Here is a 21,490-nt window from a genome sequence, read left to right as displayed (position 1 = left end):
GGTTAAGATAAGGTGACATAACGAGTAGAGGACTGTTTGCTGCTTTGGATCTCCATAGCAGCAAACATACAAAAGATATGATTAACATGGAATATCGTGTTTAAAGCCTGGAGCAGTAGTGCAATACACTGTCCCACAGCAAAGCAACAAGTCAATGACTTCATTGGGATATCATCAGGCACCTTTCCACCTGTGAACAAAGTTACTCCCTTCAGTGGCTCTGGAGAGTACCGGTAATGGTGCATTATTTCAAACAGAAAGAAGTCAGCCAATTGAATCCAAAGACGGCCACATGGCTGGCATGAGATGGCAATGTCAGTTACAAACATCAAGGTCCTTGCTGACTTCCTGAGGGTTTAGTTGTGTCCTATTGTCAAATTGTTATGTGTTTGAGGGATTTCTGGTAGACATTTTTAGGCCTTTATGAAACCTTTCCGTAATTCAGCATTCGGTGGTCAAAAATAGGATAACCAGTGAAAGCATGGAGGCGTACAGAAAGATAAACTAAGAAGACGGCACACGTGTTTTCAGACGGTCATAATAAAATGTACACATTTAAAACATCAATAATTAAAGATGGAGAAAAAACACATGAAATAAGAATATATTTATTAATCTATTGATGAAATTTAACATTTTGTCATTGTCAAAAAAACTCTGCCCTTTACAATGACCGTAAATGTCACGGTGTGGGTTTATTTCCTGTTTTATTTTGTAGTTTCCTGCCGCTCGTTATACCTGGGTTAGCTTCACTTCCTGCCCTGTCGGGCCCTGTGATTGTCTGCTGTGATCCTGATTGTTTCCAATTACCTTCACCTCCACCTTCCCAGTGTATTTAAACCACAGCTTTCTCTTGTTGGTTCATTGAGTTGTTTGAATGATTTCCTGAGTTGTCTGAGTGTCTTGTTCATGTCGGTGAGTTTTTGGTTGTTCCTGGTCTGCGTTTTGCCCCAAGGCATTCTGTATTATTCAAATAAAGTCTTTAATTTTTGCTACATCTGAGATTGAGTTCTACTTCCGCCACCTCAAGCGTGATGGTAGAAAGTATTAAATACCCTCAATTGTAAATCAGATTTTTTTACCTTGTCAGTGAAAGTGACCATAACCACTGCAGATGCCGATCTGTCAACTACAAGGTTGGAGGTTTACAGTGTTCACTGAGTAGTATAATTTTCCCAAGACTTCTATTCAACAGAAGAGCCGCCCTCTGATAAAAAGTAGAGAGAATGCACCTGATCGATAATGCACCTGATCGTTACCATCTCCTTTTATGAGTGTTAGAAACCGCCTCATATGGATAAGTCAATATCATGTAGACTATAGTATATCTATATCTATATAGCATTTCTATTTGTCTTTGGCTTCCTATCTCTTAAAGGCACATTATAAAGTGCATTGCAGTATACAAAATTGAAGGGAAAATTAATGGACCTGTGTGAGAAACCGATTCTTTACTTGTGTTATTTATATTTTATTATCTCAATGTATGAAAGGTACATTAGCATCCATTCAGTTAACCAGAGCAGACATGTGATATCTCTCCCCTGTGACCCTCTATAACCCTTCTAACACACACACTAAGGGATGACATATAACACATATGTTATGTTTACAAACTCATCACCAAAGACTACCTGTCTATGACTTTAATTCCGACCTCTACAGAATGTACTTGTTCTTTCCACCACTAGAGGGCAGTGCATACTATTTTATTTATCTTGCCTGCGTGTGCTGAGCCACATTAGTCTTCTTTTAGGGGACTGGGACAATCCAACGTCGGACTCGCAGTCGACATTCCACGTACTTTGCGTAAAGTAATAGCTGGAAACATCCGCCTGTCGAAGAACGACAGAAACACTGATGTTGCAGCATTTCTTCGGCTACCAGTTGTGAGGGACGATCACAAAAGAGGCGGGTCTCTATGAACTGGGAGGAAACTCGTGCAGGGAGCCACAAAGTGCACCACAACATGATCCTGGGACTATGAGCAGAAACTTCTTGCTGTACCTGAAACGAAAGAGGCAAAAGGAGACCTCGGAGGGAGAATGTAAGTGGCTATGGAGAGACTTCAACAGCAGTGTCTGACTTCTGCCTGCGGAAGGATTGTTCTGCTTCTACAGGGCGTTTTGAGGGATGTCAGACAGAAGTCGTATACAAAGCTTTTTTCAAGCATTCAACAGCTACATCATATGAGATTGCTATAGTTTGAATGTATCTGACTTGATATCCAAGAAGATATAATCTGCATAGAGCTTTAAAACTAACCCAACTATTAGATTTTGGTTCACCTTCTGTAAGGAGTTGATTAAGACCAAAAGCAGTCTTAAAGAAGCAAGAATATTGGACATATATGTGGCATATATATATGATATGTCAGTTAAAAAGAAACATGACTCTTACTCCATAAATACTAGTTTTCTAACATGTCAGCCACAATCATTTTTAAATAGATAAAAAGAGAGACAAAACCTCTTTCATTTCCTTGCAGTGAATAAGTTGGCAAATCCTCTTTAAGTAAAAGTATCAATGCAATCATCTGAATACCAGAAAAATAGAATGTCTACACACAAAATTGTGCTTAAGTTAAAACATTGAAGTATTAGAAACAAAACCTACTTACTTTTGTTTGCTCAATTTCATGTCCTAGCATTAGGAAAAGCCCGTAGACTGTTAGCCTAGCTTAGCATGACGTCTATTAGCAGGGGTGGTGCATTTGTTTAACCTACATTAAAAAAAAAGGTGCTAACAACACATGTGGTGGTGTTACCTTCAGTCAAAGTGTAACCACAGGGCGACTGGATCAGTGAGTGCAGGTCGTCCTTCAATCAGATCAGTGGTTCGATCCCCGGCTCCAATGTGCAGCTGTGACATGGTGTGACAATATGAATTAGTCACTGCTTGGTAGGTGTCACTGTTAGCGCCTGACATTAGATGGTTTCACAAGTACAGTGTGAAGCAATAATAAATGCTTTTTATTTTCTCTCTCTTACAGGCTCAGTTTCAGACTTGCCTACATTTTCTCGTATAACCTGTTCCAGTTCTGTGGACACACGTGGATCCTGGCGAATACAATAGCCAGGTTTCTCACATTTGGTCAAGGTAAGGTTTATACAAATAAAAGGGATAAACAAAAAAGGATACAATACTGTGAAATGTAGATCTTTAGATGTCTGAGCTCATCATGAGAGACCAACTTTCACGATTGCTTTTAACTCCAGAGCAGGAATACGCTAATTGACACAAAAACCTGTTTGTATGATGCAATTTGATTTTTTTCACTTGGTAGATGCCCTAGCAGACACATTTTACTCTGTTGGCCTTGTGATGACTCTGTGCCAGCTGCTCTCCATCCTGGAGCTTTTCCATATAGCAGATGGGATTGAGAAAGCCAGACTCCTCCCTCGCTTCATCCAAGTGCGTATAAAACGTAAAAATGTGGATTTCCTAATATGCTAAAATGTTTATTCAAGAGTTTCACATCCATTTGAAGCGGTGGGTGGATTGCTGGGATCTTGTTTTAGGTTATGGAGAAGAACTGCCTGCTGATCATGGTCATCATGCTGGAGATCGAGTGTAAACCAGTGGTGTGTGCACAGCTCTTCTTGTGGAACATTTTGGACCTCCTACGGTAAGCATGTCTTCATTTCACTTGATCCATCCTGTTTAGGATTATGCTGCATATTTGAGCTGTTCCAGGAATGCAGGAGCTGCACTTCTGCCAGGTTTTATTTACACGTTTGTTTTCCCCCCCAACCGCACCCCTCCATCCGAACACATTTTTTAGTAACACTTAACAATTTTATTACATTACAAGCTATTTTCAAGTAAATTTACTTCAAATTATACAATTTAAGTGGTTCAAACAGTGCAAAAACATATATTTCCACATTTAACAGGAAGTTTTTCCAACCATTTTTTCAGTTTGCACCATCTCACGGTCTGCGCGGTTCGAACACAACGCATGGAAAGTCCTAAGGCTGGTTTCACTTTTGTTAGTTTTTTTCCGTCGTGGGTCTGCGTTCGGGTTGGTGATGAAGCCGTGACCCCACTGTCGGCTCACCGGGTCGCGACCCCCAGGAGAGGCCCGTAAGGGATAAATTAATTTATGCTTTCTAGTTAAGTGGAATATTCTCTTTTTCTCATCATCCTGTTTCCCATTGATTTTTATTAGTAATTTTATATTTATTTTGTTGGGCTGCCAATTATTACAATATTAAAATCTTATGACAAAGTGGCCAATCTGAGGTGATTGCATCTGTTTAAAATGCAAGCCATGAATTGATGCTGGCTGCTCATCAATTCTATTAAACTTTTTTTGTTTTATGATATCCTTTGAAACTTCCTGACAATTCTTGGCTGCTTTTATTTTTAACTGCATATTCTCCTTCAGCAGTATTGATGCTGGATCCAAACAACAGATCAAGAGTCTCTGACTGGTTTAAATTACATTCGATACGATTTGTGTAATGAGGCTCGATGCCTTAAAAGATTGTTTCACAAACCACAAAGACAATATGGGGCGTCATGCAGATTGTTTTTTGAGAAAATTGGCACAGAACATAGTCAATATTCTGTAACATTAGTAACATTATACTGAAGCAATGAAGTATGTTGAGATGCCGTTTCTCAACATCCTATTTGCCAAAAATGTTTTGGCGTTGTAAATGCAATGTTCATGTATTGCGCTTGCAAGTCTTTTGACCGCTTCAAGCACTTTGTTACTGTGGAGTTCTGAAACTTCTGATCAAGGAATGCTACTATTACCCTCTCCCCTTCTGATATGAGAAGTCAAAAAGAGTCAACTGGCTCGAGTTTAAAAATGATAAAGAATTTAATAACCGAAGCAATACAATTACAAAGTGAAATACGGTAGGAATATTATATTTCACAAAATAGAGAAGCCCCTTGGTCCTGTCTCAAATGACCATCAATATTGGTTCACAAGCTTCTGCCTGTTCCTTCTCCAGCTCAGCTTTTCCAATATCGCAGTCCCTTGTGCTGCAGTTCTATGTGATTGGCTGCACGTTCAAACCCAGCTCCTCCCAGTTGTCCTTCCTCGTGAATGCCTTTCTGCTTCAAGGCATTCCATGACTCTCTCCCCTGGTTTTATCTGATGGACAAATCTGAAATCCCTCAATGCCCTGATCTCGATTGACTTAATTCTTCAATACATTCAATGATTACACCATTGGCTTAAAGCTTTTTCTTGTAAAAATAACAAAACATACATAATATCATCAGCATCTAATATCTAGCACACTTTAATAATATAATACATCTTTAATCATCACAGTTCATCACATTTTAACCATTATGTTTAACTCAGTTTTTATGGTCTGCCTGGCAGTCCTACATCCTTTTGCTCATAAACAGCCCAACAGGAGAAAAAGGAATACGATCCTTCCCCTAGACTGTGACATTACGAATATGAGTGTGACGTGAGTGTCTTGTGAGTACTGTCTGATCCAATCACCTGTCGGTTATTGTGTAATACTGTGCCGTTGTGTGATGACAGGTACCCTCATGAGCTGCTGTGTGTAATGGGCAAACCCTCCATCCCCATGGTGTGGATCCGCTACACACTCTGCATCCCCTTGTACATCCTGTCAGTGGCCACTGAAGGTGACTACGTGTTTTATACACTTCATATCTGCTATCAAGTAATGAAACTGGCATTTTGACCCAAAAGGCCTGAAATAAATTCAACGGCATTGCACTACATTTAGGATCATCAGCTATATTGCAACACTGTTCCAATGTGTCAAGAAGGGTTTTCGTACAAGGGAAGTGGTGGAAGTGTACAGGAAATGAGTTGGCAAGGCATAGCTGATAACATGTCAGGAAGTGTGTTGGGAAAGAACACGTGACCGCAGGCAGTGTTGTTACGGACTCCTCACTTTCTGTGTACTCGCAAAACATCCCTTTGTGTAAAACAAGCCATTTAGAGGTTTCCTGTTGTTTTGTAGAAGGTTCCAATTACCTGTTCTTATGCATTGATTTTATTTTTTTAACAATTTGCATTCTTAACAGGCTTTTCTTTATCATGTGACATTTAAGAAAACACTATCTAAAATAACAATCTATACTCAAAGAATAACATTATTTGAAGTCTTTGGCAACTCCTGGCGGGGTCTGGATCAGGGCTTTACCTACAGACATATAAAGGAATGTGTTCCTCTCCCTCCTCAGTTGTCACTATATACCAGGTCCTGCCTTACGTGGAGCCAACAACACCAAGCAGTTCCTGTTTGAACTCTACAGCGTCGCCACCCGCTCGCCCCCCATTGCTCCTGATGGTGTACCTGCCTGTTCTGGCTCTTGGTGAGATGTTAGATGTTCAGGGTGCATTGGAGAGGACAGTGAAGGAATATCTGATACTAAAACACTCACCGGCAGTTATTATAATCATAGGAAGTTATTACTTTGGAAATTCCATCTTTTATCATGATGGAAGGCCAGATACACACCCTTTCGTTTATTGCAAAAACAGTGTGGGTGCCGCCCCACTTCTGTGCTCATACAGCAGCCCCGCAGAGTTGGATGAGGGGTCTTTTTGTCTTTTCTGTGACGTTTCATTAAAGAGGTGTTTTATTTCCAATACCTGTTTCGAGAGCATTCCAGGGTGTGACACGTTGGAACTATTTAACAGTTTGCTGCTAGTCAGGTTTGGCACCATAAACCCGTGCGCTCAAACCTGCAAACCTAAGCTATAGCCAGAGGTAAAATTAGGAATCCAACTATAACTAAGGTGTGGCCATTATCACTGCCCTCTCTTTGGGTATAAGCCAAACTAATCTCACTCCTCATGACAAACCTCAGCTGGTGTACACATTAGAGATACAGCATTGCTTTTCCCCCTGCTTCCAGAACTTATGCTAAGCTAGGCTAATAGACTTCCATTTGTTCTAATAACCTCATATCACGTTTAGAAAGGAGGTACAGACACAATTTTCATCATTTTGACTGTTTTATTTAACATTTATTGTGGTGGTGAATACAATCAAGTTTTGAGAGAATACTTACAGCTTCAATTAGAGGATATTTACGTTTAAATAAGCATAACAGTATAGGAATTCTAACACGTTATACATATAATTGGACAAAGTGATATAATAAATCAAATTGTCACTTTTAATATATGGACACACACCAGCCAATTGTCAAATACTTCTGATCCCTTCAAAAGAGGAGACCTTATAATTCCTACACCATTGAATTGAAGCTGAAAGTCTCCACTCTTGATTGTTTCCTTTCAAATCCATTGTAGCTGTGTACAGAGCCATGCCAGAGCCATAATGAAAACTGAGTCAATGTCTAAATATTTATGGACCTGACTGTAAATATAGAGAATGTATCTTTTGAAAGTACCAGGACCAGTTTGTCCTCGATAAAGAAGTTACTCAATTGCAGGTAAGTCAAGCTGTATTAGGACTGAAGAATTTGCTTGTTGCTGTACGATAAAGTTTACAAAAGCTTAATCAGCTGTATTTGAGTCTTGGCTTCATCGTGAGTAACCTTTTTTTATACCAGGTCACTCTTTGTAAATAGTCTTGCACTTACGGTAGATATTATTTCTTTGGAGGCAATCTATTTTGCAGCTGTTGGATTTGTTCTATAAACACAATGTTTTTCTGACTTTAACAGTGATGTTGTGTGGTTCGGTTAAGGGGCCTCAGTGACCGTCTGGCAACTGCTGAAGGAGAGAAAACACCACCTTGAGAAATGGAACAAGAAGTTAAAGAGGAAATGACACCTGAGACTGAATGTATAGAAGTCTCTCAGGTAATTCCCCTGAAGTTCATCAGCAAATAGTTTTTTTTTTTTAAATAATGTGAGTTTGATGTCATCTCAATCATTACAATCTGTATTTTCTTTAGAAGAACTCGAACTTAACATCCTAAAATATTGGAACTTTTAATGATGTGCTGCTGGAACATGACCCTCTAGACGTTGCGATGAAGTCCTTTCTGCTGGATGAGCCTCACACATCCAGCGCCGTGTCCAGCAGTCTGAGGAACGAAAGGTGTTCCAGACACATTTTTGTGAAGAACACCTGCATGCGTTGCCACGGCGACAGTTTGTAAAAGCTCTTCTGGGCTACCACCCGTATGCTCTGGTCCATACAGCTTTCTTCTTGAACTCAGCGGATGACTTCAGGGCCAAAAGGGCAGCTGAAACAACAAGCATCAGATAAACCTTTACAGAATAAGTATATTTTCATTGTTGTCCAGCACCGGACTAAAATCCCTCTCTATGGATGTGTGCGGTCACTGCATTGCATATCATGTTAACGATACACGTATAAAATATGGTGTAGATAATCCAGTGTCTCTTCAATTATTTTATATATGCCGTATTATTATTGACACTTATTTTGTTACGTATTGAAAATTTGATATTGTTAATGGCCATTATATACACACATCTGTTCACTTCCACACAATATTTTAAGACCTGCATATGTAATGATTTTTAGAGGCTCTAGTCAAAAGTTTTACATACATCTCTCATATAATGTCAGTCTGTTAATATTGACAATGGCCCATTCACTGGCGGCCACAAACAGCCTTCCATCAGCTAAGCAGCACTTTGTATTTGTCTATGATGAAGCACCATCTTAAACAATTCGGATGGAAACTAATGATTGTGCCATATCCTCGTGTAAGAATGGGAATAAATTCTCAATGAATATTTTCATTGTCATTGATTGGACAAATGTCGTTGATGTCCCCTGCTCTACATGGGCGAAATGCTTTCAGGGACACCACAGTTGGCCACTGTGGGAATCGCCATCTCTTTAAACTGCCCAGTTTTGAGCATCACAGACTTAAATCAACATGGCCATAGCCGGTGTCATTTGAAGAGCTCAACATTTTGTATCACATAATAATACATTGAGAATATAGATAGATAATACATTTGCTGTGATGTTTGCACTGCTTACCTCTGGCTGTGCTGACAGTTGTGGCTGACAGAGTCTGATCAGGACCTTCTATGATGGTGAAAAGCCACTCTATGAACTGAGACACACAAAGACATGCTCAGACTGTAATCATTTTGTTCATCGTAGTGATTCTTTAAAAAAAAATCAGAATATGAGACTCACTAACCTTGTGCGTCTGGCTGCTCCAAGGCTCTTTGGCCAGGAGTAGAGCCAGGCTGCAGGACATACCCAGCAGGCACTGTGGCAGGGCGCGCTCCGTGAGCGACTCCTCACCGTACAGACCATGTCGCACAGTTTGGGGCTTTGAGTCGGATTGCCATGGGAACCACTGGGCCCTGATGCCGAACAGGAGGGGCATGGAGTGGTCACCCCAGGAAACTACGGCAGCAGCAAAGACCTGGAACAGGAAGTCTGTGGCCTGCCGGAAAAAAAAGGGAAATCTATGTTCAAATGAGTGTCCGGAGGGAGCTGTGTAAAGTCTGTCTGTGTCAGTCATAGGTTTCAGAATACATAAGCCACTACTGGCATAATCAGGTTGTGTTGTGGGTAATGCACTGTAGGTGTCACTTTTGACAAGGATGTGTAAAATAAGACCATTCTAACAGCAGCAAATTAATTGTACATTTGTTTTTTTTATTTGGGTAACAGAGTGGAGTTATAGTCTTAGGAATGACTCTTACCTACTTGCTGGAGGATCGTCTGCGGTATGTGACACCAACACACCGGCATCTCTAGAACTATCTCAAGTCTTCCACCATGAATCAGAAAACACATACCAGTTTGGTGTCTCCAATTGTGACGGATGTTGCACCGTAGGCAACATTTCGGATGTGTCCCATCAGCTCCAGCAGCCAATCCATTCTTTTTGAAACACCTATGACGAAGAACAAATCCTCTCAAAAGACATGCGGACATTAACATATGTCCTGCTTGACGTGAATGCACCAGAGATTCTTCTAACCAGTATTGGGGCTGGTGGCCAGGCGACACTGGTAAAAAGTCTGCAGGAGGAGCCAGCCAACTCTGCGGCTTGGCCAACCACGAAGCACACCGGCAATGACGTCATTGAGCCCCAGGAGGGGCACTCGGCCCTGGGAGGTCAAGTAAGCGAGGACGAAGCAGGTCTTCTCCATCTGAGTCTAAACAGGACAGAGTGTTCAACATTTGTTTTTTTACATGGTCACTAATAATTGTAGGTTAACAGCAGGTGCTAGCATGCACCACTTGTTATCTGGAATGCCATGTTATTCTACTAACATAAATGCATCCATCAGAATTTCAGTCTTTTTTCAATGCTATTTTCAACTGATAAAGGCTCCACTAACCACACAAATTACAATTTGTTTACAGATTAGAAAATCGTATTTTATTAGTGAGCTTCTGAGGTGTATCTTAACTTTGGATCGAGCAAGGCTCGTTCTTTCCCTCTGCTTACAGCCCTTATGCTAAGCAAAGCTAACCATGTACTGACTTTTAGTTAGTTAGTTTAGTTAGTTCTGTAACTAACACACTATAAGGATTACATTGACAACAAAATCAGGATTAACAGAAATGTCTGCTAGATAACAGATTCACAATACATGTAGTCGGTATGTCGAGTTTACACCACAATCAATAATCCAGAAAGAGCTATCATTCAAAATCCACTCTGTTGTTCAGCCAGAAGCCATGCGCCAAACCATTTGTAACCATGTTTGCACATGATACAAGCACTTCTCTTTTCTTACAATATACCATTTACTTTGTCACACCATACTGTACCTCCTGGACCCGTGTGACTCTTTCAATCTCTGCATCAGACATCTCAGACAAACATTTGCTGATTCCCACGTACAAATCCACTTCATTATCCTAAAACAAATGAATGTATCGTCAGCAAAATAAATATTCATAGATATTGTGGTGTATGGTCTGGTAAAATTATTTACCAGACCATACACCAACTATTTTTCAATTTTAAACAATTTAGTCTCATAGTTATATGTTGTAAACTTATATTGTCAAATGAGGATTAAAAGGGCAAATGTCAGCTGAAGAGTGAAAGCAGCTGTAATATCAGCATATTGTAATTCATGTGGGCTGAAAGAAAACTAGACTTTAGCACCTGCTTTCGGCTCTGTTTTCCTATTGCCGGTCGTCTAAAGCAGTGGTCCCCAACCACCAGGCCGCGGACCGGTACCGGTCCGTGGGCCGTTTGGTACTGGGCCGCACCACAGAAAGGTTTTTTTTTTTTTCTGAAAAATGTCGGACCTTCTCAACCGGTCCGCGAAATATTGTCTGACATGAAAACGGTCCGTGAGGTAAAAAAGGTTGGGGACCACTGGTCTAAAGGCAAAGCAGTGTGTTTAATTTCAGCACCTGGATGTTGTTGGGCAGCAGGGTGAAGATCTTCTCAGTGGTGGAGCAGAGGATGGTCCAGCAGTTATTGGGGGGGCTTTGGAGAGCCATGGCCACGGCGAGGCCCTGCAGCAGGGAACGGCACAGGGCCAGTCGCTGGGGTCGGAGATCCCCCTGGAACTGCTGCAGACCCAGACTCTCCAAGTGGACCTGGAGCTTATCTTCAGAAACATGCTTCATCCACAAGCCAACACTCTCAAACAGCAAAGCCCGAGTCTGGTACTGGAAGAGAAATAGAAATCCTCCAAAGTCACGTTTACTGTATTATGAGTAATATACAGCACTCTGTCAAGTACACAAAGTTAGGATACATTTAAAATTGTAAAATTAATTCACATTTGCTCAAACTAGTTGGCATTTGTGAGCCGTACAATGCATTTACGAATATGATAAATTACTCACTAATTGTCATACAAATTTGTACATAATGTTTACTTTTTAGATTATGAATATTGAGTCAAATCTATCCTTAACAAAAAGCTGAGACTGCAACTGAAATGAGTTTGCATCACAAACATGTGCTAAAATCCAGCATCGATTAAGCAAGTCTGTGGTTGTCAAGACGGAGCACAAAGTTACGCCCATGGCCCCAAATAAAAAAAAAAAATCCAATATATGTCAGTCAGCCCTTGTCTGGGCTAGGCTGAGGCCTTCATTCGCTAATCAACACTTGCCATGCTGTGAACATATTTCACTCACTACTCAAGAGGAACTTACGCTGAGACTGTGCACAAGGGGCGGGGACAGCCAGGGGCCCAGAAAGAGAGAGGCACTCTGAGAGGACTGAACCTGGCACGCTGCCAGCCGCACACACTGATGCTGAACATCCTCTCCTGTCAATGACAAAAGAGATGCTGAGCCTGGACTAACCCCGAGGCACAAAGAGACACGTGTGTGAGAGCCCTCACCGAAGCTGAGCCTCATCAGAGGAGATAAGACAGCACTCCAGTTGACGGGGGGGTACTGGAAGCTGGCTCCAACCGATGCCAGTGGGGTCAGAACCGATTTAACCAGAGCTGGATGAGCAAACTCTGGACCTGGGTCCACAAGAAGAGAGGTACAAGTGAAATTCAAGCATTTGCAGGCAATTCATGTTTAATTAGTGTTTTCATACCTTATGTAGAAGTGTGTGATATGTTGAAGAAAATAACATAGTTAAATATGTAATCTAACCTTTTTTCCCTGCCTCTGAGATGAAGTCAACGATGGATCGGATGAGGCTTTTCTCTGGGAGGTAACTGAAATCCTGAGGGACTGACAACATGAGAGGAGAACAAGGAGATGAATAAAGACAAAGACATATACCACCGACCTAGAATCCTGGTGAATTGTGAGAACATGGAGGTTCACAGGTGCACTGCTCCATTCTTACCTGCTGTATGACTGTGACTGGTGGATACATGGGCCAAATGCAAATGACCAACCAAACAAGCACTGTTGGACTGCAAACCAATGGCTCCTGAGGATGTTATGATCTGCAAAAGAGAACCAATACGGCTATTACATAATACAATCAGAGCAAGTGAAAAAATCTGTAATAACAGAAACTTCATTTTGAAATACTGTGCTGAAACAGTGACGATGCATTTTTGGTGTCTGACAGTGTGAAACATGTTGGAGTAGGGACAATAATGCTATGCTAAAATGCTAAATGCTAAAAGACGGGGAACATTGTCACTGGTGAAAACAATAACAACAATAAAATCTGTGGTGTGACATACCTGTGTGATGGCTCGAATAACCTCATTCAGCCTGCTCCGTTTCTGGGAGGAAAGCTCCAGCTCACTTGTTTGCTGAAAGAAAGAAACATGCAATGCCTCATTAGAGAAGTTATTTAGAAGTGTAAATAGTTCACTCCCAATATTTAGAAAGTGGAATCAATTAGCCCTGATTGCCAACTAGTTCAGGTATATTCCACATAATTTAATTCCACATGCTCAGTATATCAATTTAAGGATTTATTTGTGATACTTGACTTATTGGATTAAATATTAAAAAGTATGTGTACAAACAAGTCACAGTTTCATTGGGTCCCCCTGCCATCAGGGGACTTCTTCATAGGGATACGGACCTCCAGTAAGCAATTGCTTACCTGGATGAGAGAACTCTCAGATCCGACTAAAGCCACCAGGCCATTTGCGGCGGCCAGGCGCTGCATAGTAGGACAACCCTGAAACATGAAGACAAGTCCTCGACTGAACACACAACATGCTCTTAATGGTGTAATAATAATTAAAGCTTGTACATAATTGTAGATGTTACAATACTTTTATTACTGTGAGCAGTGAATAGTTTGAAATGTAAACTTCAGATTTGTCTCTCTCTAAATGGAGATCTATTACCTATATGTGAATGCAGAATCTGTTTGTAAAGATGAGAGGTGTATAAATACATTATATATTGCAGTTGCAGATAGGAGAGTTAATGTAAATGTAGGACCTCGGCCAATAAGATCTTGATCCAAGCTGCCAGCAGACGATGATGGATGTCCTCTGCTTTACCATGGCCTGACATCGACAGGCCGTGGACCACCAGCCCCAGAGCCAGGGAGAAGCCTGGGGTCTGATCAGAAGCATCCCAACAGCATAGAAACCAGGCGTTAGACTGTGGATTCCTCAGAATGGAGCTTTGTACAAAATATTCAATGCAATTTTTTCTATAGAAACACACAACCACCTTTCAACAGAGCTTGATTACTTGATATTGGTTTCATGAGTCTACTCTGGCCTCCCATGTTATAATTGCTAATTGATTAATTACCAGATTGTATGTTAACTTGCCCTTATAATAAGCAGTGTAGCTATTCCAACACAGGCAATACTTAATTCTCCGAACTTCGTGTGTACTCATTGCAGATGATGCGCTTCTATTGGCTCCGTCAGACCTCCAGCACACTGGACCAGAGTCAGTACCTACAACTCAAACACCAGGCTTCGCAGTCAGAAAACACCGGATTGAGCAGCTGCTCTCTTCTTCTACAGGGATTATATATCTCATCTGTGCAAGTCGGTCGCTCTAGAAGGAAGGAATAGATGTAGGCGCTTTAGTTGAGGTGAAGTCCTAAACAGTTGTTGCTGACCTGCTGGCTCTCCTCAGTCAGGGCGCGCAGAGTGTTCATGACCTCCTCAGCCTTGTCAGCATCAATAAGTCCTCCATTAAAGGCCGAGACGCCTATACAGGCAACAGAGTACGCCAAAACCTGCACAGTCAAAGTAAAATAATTAAATAAGAAAAATGTATTAATAGGTTAAAATTCCTGTTCTAATAAAGGTTTTCTATGGATAACGTTGAACCTCATAAGTAATAAGTCATATATACTGCCAAATACTGACACCATGTTTGGGCGAGGGATTCATCCTGGACCACTAAAGCTAGGGTTTGTACCTCCTGCTGCATGCGTCCCTGCCCACTGCTGTCCTGCAGGTTGGACAGTAGTTTGTCCAGTGTCAGGGTGATGTGGACATGTTGGTCCGTATGTCCACTGCTGCAGAGAGCTGCGAGCACCAGACCCAGACCTAAAACACAGCCAGTACTGAGGAAGGGGGCGGAAAAAAGGAAACTGGGTTATAAGACCAGTGAAGCTGGCATGAATGGGCTTTCTCTACTTGACTTTGGGGAAAATAATATCTTAAAAATAAGAGCACAATTCTGGGAATTGACCAGACTAGAAAACTTTCTTCATGACAATGTTGACCAGTATTTGAAACCACTCAATGGTGTTAACCATACTGCCTATTGTTATCCCCTATTGGTTAGTACTGTTAAGCACTCAGCACTCACTTGTATTCCAGGTTGGTGTTGAACGAGCAACATTCCAGAGCATCCAGAGAGCTGAGGAGGAGATCAGTGTCCTTGTGAAGAGGGACATCACTGGAGAACAGGGAGAGACCAGATCATCAGATGAACAGTACGTGATGGGTTAAAGCATCCGGTGGAGCCATTACTACAGACTCAGATCATACCTGAGGCGTTGGTGTTGCACACTGGCAAGCACCATGCCGAGTGCCAGGCCGGAGTGGAACTGGACAGCCTGGGAGTCGTCGGCGGTGGGGGAGCCTGGCAGGCCGGCCTGCAGCGCTGACAGGACCTGTCCCAGACCGTCCCTCTGCCACACCACCAGCACCGGGACCAGCAGAGACAACGCCAGACTGGCACAGGAGCGAGCGATAGCACTCGCTGTGTTCTCACCAGAGTAGGACCGCTTCGATTGAAGGAGGGAGCGGTGAGGGCAGCATGGTTAGGAATCAGGCAGGGCGTTAAAGCTCCTTGCATGTCATTTCACACTTATTACACTTTATTAGTAACACAAACGCATTGTCTTAAATCAAAGCTTCTATTCACATTAGTGCACAAACCTATCTATTATTGGGTGTTCAGCTGACTCACATGTGAAAAGAGTAGTATAAAGCCTGTGGTGTCCCCTGATTGAGCTGTGTGAAGTCTGATAAATGTCCTGAGTGATATCACTTGTCTGTGTCAAACATAACCATTTCATAAACTGTGACTATATTTTAGTTTCTCATATTTCTTTCATTGCACACATAAAAAGATTTTGTGGACTTTTTTTTGCCATTTTCAGAGTAAGATGGATAACTGGATTAAAACACTGAATGAACCAAGTGACTGCACGTATCAATTACATGCTTTCACAGTGGTTGTATAGCCCCTAAACTTGCTTTGTAATAAAAAAAGACTTCCTTTCCTCTACCTGCCAATATGTTCATAGTAGAACAAACTAAAAGCCCAGACAAGACTTACATGTAGGAACCATGGGAAGACTTGTCCTTTGGCTTTGTAGCTGCTGCTGCTGATGCTGAGCATGGTGTTGACAACAATAGCCAACCAGCTGGCTGAGGGGACAAACTCTGGTCCAGCCTACAGCGAGAAGTAAGAGGAATATTAATTTCCCCATCATGATGTTGATCACATGGTTGTTTGGGGGACGAACCGGTTCTGAAGACCAAAATCATTCCTGTACCTGACTAGTTGAAAGTCTAGGATAGGATTGTCATTTATTTTGTATGGCTTCATTTGAATTAATTTGTTTTCTTTGCTGCTTTTGATCTTTAGATCATCACCAAATATATCTTAATTATTTAATAACACATTGTAACAGGTTGTTTTGTCAGTTTGCCTGACAACACCTAGAAATCAGTATAATAGCCAATCATAAAAGATATCAGCCATATCTTTGATTATTGAGAGATGTATCTTATGATCAATTTACTGGCTGCTAAACCCACACGCAGTACTACAGGATTTCTTCAGAAATTGAGTGAATACACGGAAAATACATCAATACAGTAATCACTAATAACATGAATGCTTCAATTAACTATAACAGTGTGAAATTTAAATTGAATAATTTATGAATGCATAATTTGCATTCATAAAATAATTATAACTGAACTTAATAAACCTACCATAGTTATAAATATTGTATTGTATCCCACAAAGATGAAGTAATATATCACACATATATATATATACACAACATTTTAATACTGTTACCCCGAGGCTGCCGTCTCCATCAGCAGGCAGGTTGCTCTCATATTTAGCCAGAACAGCAGCCAGGCCGCTCACAGCCAGGATGGAGTTCCCCTGAACTACAGGACTGTCCCTGAGGAACACAGAGCCCCCACTACGGTTAACACTCACACTGTGTGTGGCAAACGCACGCGCAGAAATGGTGTAAAGCAGGACTCACTTTGTAGCAGCTTTGATCACGTCGGCCAGCTGATCTCTGGCCCTGAAAGGGACGAAAAGTTAAGGATGAAAGAATGAGATGAGGACCGCAGTGTTAACGGAGAATCCTTCTTCTGCTAATGCAATGAACAACAGTCTGAGTAAGAGTTCTCTTCTATTCATTTTCTATTCATAATTTAGTTGATGTTGATTTTTGTATCATAGTCAAATAGACAGACCTTTCAGAACAGCTTTTTTAATGCTTATAACATATAGCAGTGTTCTCAAACCTTTTTGCCTTCTGTCTGAGGCTTTGGTGACCTCTAGTGGGGGTCAGTGCCCTGAGGTTGGGAACATTCTACTAATGGCAGTATCTTTCTCCCTGCGTCACGTCTTAGTTTTAGGTTAGATAAGAGTGCATGCATAATTCATTCATTGTATATGTTTAAACTATATATATATATATATATATATATATATATATATACTTTACTATGTATACAGAGCATCTTGGGATAAGTACTTTTGAAATAAGCAAAGAGCAAGCAAAAGTGCTCCAGTGCTGCAGGTTTGACTCCCACCTCGGGACCTAAGTAGCATGCCATTTCAAATGAAGGCGAAAAAGACATCAATGAAATAAAAAAATGTTTTCAAAATTGCTACAGTCTAAATATGATACATTTGAAGGAAATCCCCATTTCATTTTTAAATTTGGTGCTATATGAAAAAAAGCTGACAAGAAAAAACGCTTTATGTCCTTTTAATTGTAATGACTAGAATTACAATATAGTATGACATGGAAACACATGGGACCACTTTGGCTCAACCCTTTTGCTGATTTTAAGTCAAGAGTCAATCATCTTACTCAATAAGAGTCAATCAACAACAACAAAAATGTATTTTGAACAATACGTTTCATGACAATGCTGCTACCTGTCATAAAATAACGTGTATTGATAACAAATAATGTCTAACTATATATATATATATATATATATATATAGATATAGATTGATTGATTGATTGATATATATATATATATATATCAATCAATCAAGGTAAATTGACAGGTTTTTAGCAACCTTTTCCACGTGATAAGACACATTCCTGCCCTTTCTCATTTTGAGCTAAAATATCCTGAAATTGAGTTTAGAGCAAAGTATCAATAGGTAATAGGATAAAAAAAAAACACCTTAAAGGACGGATCGTATGCCCATTTGACCACAAGTTGATATCGTTCCTTGGGGTCTTGATGAAATGTCTGTATCATAATTTGGTGAAAATACCACAAGGATCATTTAAAACCTTTTTACCCCGTCTAAAACAGCCCACCACAGAGTGACCTGTTTTCAGTGCCTGTTCTTCTAAATGCTAATGAGCCAATTGCTAGATTGCTATTCCAGGTGTATCCGATGTTGGAAAAATATCGTATCAATACTGAGTGGGGTGGGTGGGCCAAGGCCATGTAAGAGACTGATTTTATAGTGACGAGAGAATGTTAAGGAAGCTCATTCGCAGTGACTCCAGCACGACGTTTCTGACGTAACAACCACAACGAATCGCAGGAGTCGTTTTTTTTCCCCCCCAGAGTTTTTGAGTCGTTAGACATGCCAGATTAACGCGTAGAAGCAATAAAAAAGTGGAATTTTCATAGTCTTCCCCCTTTAATACCTACTACCGCCAAACTGTCTTTAGACAGTAATCAGTATTGTGTGTGTGTGTGTGTGTGTGTGCGACTCTCACCACAGCCAGGCACAGTGCTGTTTGTATTGGAGCTCCTGGGGCTCCTCTTCACTTCGTTTCTGCAGCATCTCTAATTCAGCACGTCGACCCTGGAGAAGGACACAAAACACAACGATTAATTTTACCATTCAGGTAAAAATCAAAATGATTCAGTCAAACGAGTTATAAACACATACTTTGAGCAATATAACAAATATCCAGAAGTATCAGTGCCAATATTACATTACAGGTTATTTAGCTTTTATCCAAAGCAACTTATATTACCTTTTTAACCCATGGCTTTTTACATTTTTGCCCGGGGACTAATTAGGGGTCAGGTGTCTTGCTCAGGGACACTTTGACATGGGCCATGGGGCAGCCGGGGCTCCAACCACCCTCTCTACCCCTGCGTCACGTCAACCCTCTAGAACCTAATGCAGTGTTTATCATTTCTTATATCATTGATCCATCAGCTGCTCAAAGCAGAAACCTGTAGGACAGCGTGGAAAGCTCGGCTCATGAAACCTCTCCAGGCCTGAGGGAGGAGGAGAGCACGATGCCACTCGGATGGCTGGATGTTCACCTGCACATCACCAACAAGAGGAAGACAACAGGTTTCATTGGGTCCGTTTGAAATACTTTTAAATTCCTAATAAAGAGGAGCTCGACAGTTGGGTTAGGAGCTGGTGGAGACGTACTTCGTGAATAAGAGTTGCCAAGGACTGCTGGTAGCTGCGGCTGCGGCTGACGAGAAAACGGTCGATCCGTCTGCCTTCACGGTCCGTCTGCACAGGCAGGTCGTAACAGAGCAGCAGGCCAGCTAACACACACACACACACACACACACACACACACTCAACCTTAGAGGCTTTGTAATCACATACTGAAAGTGTGTATATAGGAGAACCCAAAACATTTTAAAACCATAAAGCGCCAGTGATAGTAATTTGGGGTCTGCAGAATTGTAATATAATATTCATGGCTATGTTTTCAGTTGTGTATAATCACCTGCAAATAACCATCATTATGTATTCCTTAAGGAGCCCTTAATGTCTACATATTGAGCACCACCATGTGACTCGTCCTGAATGGACAAACCAATTACTGACGCTAGAGACAGCCTTGAGTATTGCCACTGTAGTTTGTGCCACTACATGAGACGCTACCGGGGCCTCATTTCTGTAGCTCCATACGCAGTGTTTGTAGTATGAGTGGCCTCTGAGCTCGGCAAAGCGAGGTACCATGGTTTTGCACTCTGCATCTCACATTTCTGCAGACTAGGAAATGGAGACCTCTGTATTTCACATCATCCTAATTTGTTTTCACCCTTTCGCCTGTTCACAAACTCTCCTGTCATTTCAGAACCAGTCCCTCCCTCCCATCAGAACTCAGATCCCTTTCCTGATACTCACGCCCATCTTACTTTTTTTTTTAATGTTTTAGCAAGCAGCTGTCTGCATACACATCCAGAACTTATGGAGCAACATTATCATTTACTTGGGAGTTTTGTTTGTGTGTACCTGATATTCATTGCTTTTGATCTCTGGTTTGGTCTCCGCCAACTCAACAACCATATCAGTCACTTCAGCTGCTAGATGCTCCTCTATTTAAAACAGCTGGTCACCAACTGTATCTGCTATCTGCTGTTGAGCAGGCAGTTACAGTGCGGCAAAAAAGTATAGCATAGGGCCAGAGATGGGGTAAAACAGTCATAGTCCAAACTCCACTATGGCCAAGACCAAAGAGCTGGCAAAGGACACCAGAAAAAAAATTGCAGACCTGCACCACGCTGGGAAGACTGAATCTGCGATAGGTAAACAGCTACAATGTGATTTTCTGGATTCTTTTTTCTCATTTTGTGTCTCATAGTTGACGTGTACCTATGATGAAAATTACAGGCCGCTCCAATCTTTTTAAGTGGGAGAACTTGCACAATTGGTGGCTGACTAAATACTTTTTTGCTCCACTGTAACTGTGTGCATATCAGAAATCTTAATGACAAACTGGAAAAACTACTGTAGCTGTTGAGCTAACCGCTAAGTCGGTAGCCAGCCGGAAACACTGATCTGTCATGAAAGCTCTCCAAGATAGCTTGTTTGCTGACCGTCAGTTTGTGAGCCCAGTATTTAAGTCTCTTATCAGACAGCATATTGAGGTAGTTACTTGTGTACCACAGTTCCAAAGCGAGAGCTTCACACAAAAGGGGACTGGTTTGCTCACCTGCCAGTCCAGGCTTCAGCCCAGGCTGCTTGTTCTTCTCATAGGTTTTCAACATGAATGAAGGGATCCCGGCCATGGTTTTTCCCTGGTCAGAACGCAGGTTCCCCCCCCTCAGGGCGGAGAAGTACACCCCCCGGGGCATCTGGCCCATCTCCTGCTTCACCAGTGAGGTCAGAAAGAGCTCGAAGGCTGAAAAGACAAATTCTAAATGAGAGTCTGTAAGACACAACAATAATGAGAAGCATTTTGACCTTGCAACCACTAACACTGCCCATTGTTGGAAGCACCACAGCACATATTAGATGCTAGATGTTTGACCACAACCTGATGTACCTGGTAGAACAGACACAGGGGTGAGAGCCATCAGCTTCACATAAGATGAACCTGGGATGGAGAGATCCTTCTCTTCGTTCTCTTCCTCCGTCACGGTTTCATCCTCCTCATTTTCAGGGACCTTTGCAGCTGGTCTGGCCTACACAGGAGCAGAGCCAACAAGACGATGTTAACAGAAGATCAAAGAGA

General features: G+C 41.5%; 2 protein-coding genes and 2 long non-coding RNA genes across 11 annotated transcripts in view; 2 read left to right on the top strand and 2 right to left on the bottom strand.

Moving 5' to 3' along the window:
• Positions 1–1,450: 1,450 nt before the first annotated feature.
• Positions 1,451–2,947, bottom strand: LOC144382971 (uncharacterized). The gene is made up of 2 exons (XR_005712547.2): positions 2,768–2,947; positions 1,451–2,007 (listed from the first exon to the last, which is right to left on the bottom strand). It is a non-coding gene; the product is annotated as an uncharacterized LOC144382971 (long non-coding RNA).
• hacd4 (3-hydroxyacyl-CoA dehydratase 4) lies at positions 1,785–8,321 on the top strand. Of its 5 annotated transcripts, none has more exons than XM_040180060.2 (8): positions 1,785–2,047; positions 2,993–3,099; positions 3,287–3,414; positions 3,522–3,628; positions 5,516–5,622; positions 6,190–6,321; positions 7,668–7,782; positions 7,878–8,321. In XM_040180060.2, coding segments are annotated over exons 1-7 (666 nt in total). In that variant the 5' UTR covers positions 1,785–2,045; the 3' UTR covers positions 7,751–7,782; positions 7,878–8,321. The 5 variants fall into 5 exon arrangements, 4 of the variants coding, with proteins under 4 accessions (XP_040035994.2, XP_040035993.2, XP_040035995.2 ...); XR_005712549.2 differs by having other exon boundaries at positions 1,906–2,047; positions 7,645–7,782; XM_040180059.2 differs by having other exon boundaries at positions 1,906–2,047; positions 7,668–8,321.
• The window catches only part of focad (focadhesin), a 35,945-nt gene continuing 21,409 nt past the window's right edge, over positions 6,955–21,490 (bottom strand). For all 4 annotated transcript variants that reach the window (XM_040180049.2, XM_040180053.2, XM_040180050.2 and 1 more), the window contains 26 exons: positions 21,302–21,440; positions 20,969–21,157; positions 19,447–19,568; positions 19,239–19,331; positions 18,770–18,858; positions 17,049–17,090; positions 16,853–16,961; positions 16,100–16,216; positions 15,304–15,542; positions 15,122–15,211; positions 14,726–14,873; positions 14,421–14,540; positions 13,781–13,903; positions 13,434–13,511; positions 13,063–13,134; positions 12,714–12,816; positions 12,515–12,595; positions 12,250–12,378; positions 12,059–12,174; positions 11,303–11,563; positions 10,706–10,795; positions 9,906–10,083; positions 9,721–9,818; positions 9,111–9,362; positions 8,945–9,020; positions 6,955–8,171 (listed from right to left, as the gene is read on the bottom strand). In XM_040180049.2, the coding sequence (XP_040035983.2) occupies positions 8,098–8,171; positions 8,945–9,020; positions 9,111–9,362; positions 9,721–9,818; positions 9,906–10,083; positions 10,706–10,795; positions 11,303–11,563; positions 12,059–12,174; positions 12,250–12,378; positions 12,515–12,595; positions 12,714–12,816; positions 13,063–13,134; positions 13,434–13,511; positions 13,781–13,903; positions 14,421–14,540; positions 14,726–14,873; positions 15,122–15,211; positions 15,304–15,542; positions 16,100–16,216; positions 16,853–16,961; positions 17,049–17,090; positions 18,770–18,858; positions 19,239–19,331; positions 19,447–19,568; positions 20,969–21,157; positions 21,302–21,440 (3,228 nt within the window). In that variant the 3' untranslated portion in view covers positions 6,955–8,097. The remainder of the gene's footprint in view (positions 8,172–8,944; positions 9,021–9,110; positions 9,363–9,720; positions 9,819–9,905; positions 10,084–10,705; positions 10,796–11,302; positions 11,564–12,058; positions 12,175–12,249; positions 12,379–12,514; positions 12,596–12,713; positions 12,817–13,062; positions 13,135–13,433; positions 13,512–13,780; positions 13,904–14,420; positions 14,541–14,725; positions 14,874–15,121; positions 15,212–15,303; positions 15,543–16,099; positions 16,217–16,852; positions 16,962–17,048; positions 17,091–18,769; positions 18,859–19,238; positions 19,332–19,446; positions 19,569–20,968; positions 21,158–21,301; positions 21,441–21,490) is intronic.
• Positions 12,200–13,059, top strand: LOC120821492 (uncharacterized). The gene is made up of 2 exons (XR_005712550.2): positions 12,200–12,398; positions 12,541–13,059. It is a non-coding gene; the product is annotated as an uncharacterized LOC120821492 (long non-coding RNA).

Source organism: Gasterosteus aculeatus, chromosome 7 (genome assembly GCF_964276395.1).
Source record: "Gasterosteus aculeatus chromosome 7, fGasAcu3.hap1.1, whole genome shotgun sequence".
In the NCBI taxonomy this organism is placed as follows: domain Eukaryota; kingdom Metazoa; phylum Chordata; class Actinopteri; order Perciformes; family Gasterosteidae; genus Gasterosteus; species Gasterosteus aculeatus.
Note: the sequence above shows the minus strand (reverse complement) of the source record. Positions and strands in the feature narration are given on the sequence as shown.

What these genes read in the sequence shown, in the direction of transcription:
- hacd4 (XM_078105778.1), top strand. Translation starts at nt 1,984, where the DNA reads ATGAGCAGAAACTTCTTGCTGTACCTGAAACGAAAGAGGCAAAAGGAG. An exon ending in GTTTCTCACATTTGGTCAAG is followed by an intron (nt 3,100 to 3,286) that starts GTAAGGTTTATA and finishes TTCACTTGGTAG; the next exon opens with ATGCCCTAGCAGACACATTT. An exon ending in TCCTCCCTCGCTTCATCCAA is followed by an intron (nt 3,415 to 3,521) that starts GTGCGTATAAAA and finishes ATCTTGTTTTAG; the next exon opens with GTTATGGAGAAGAACTGCCT.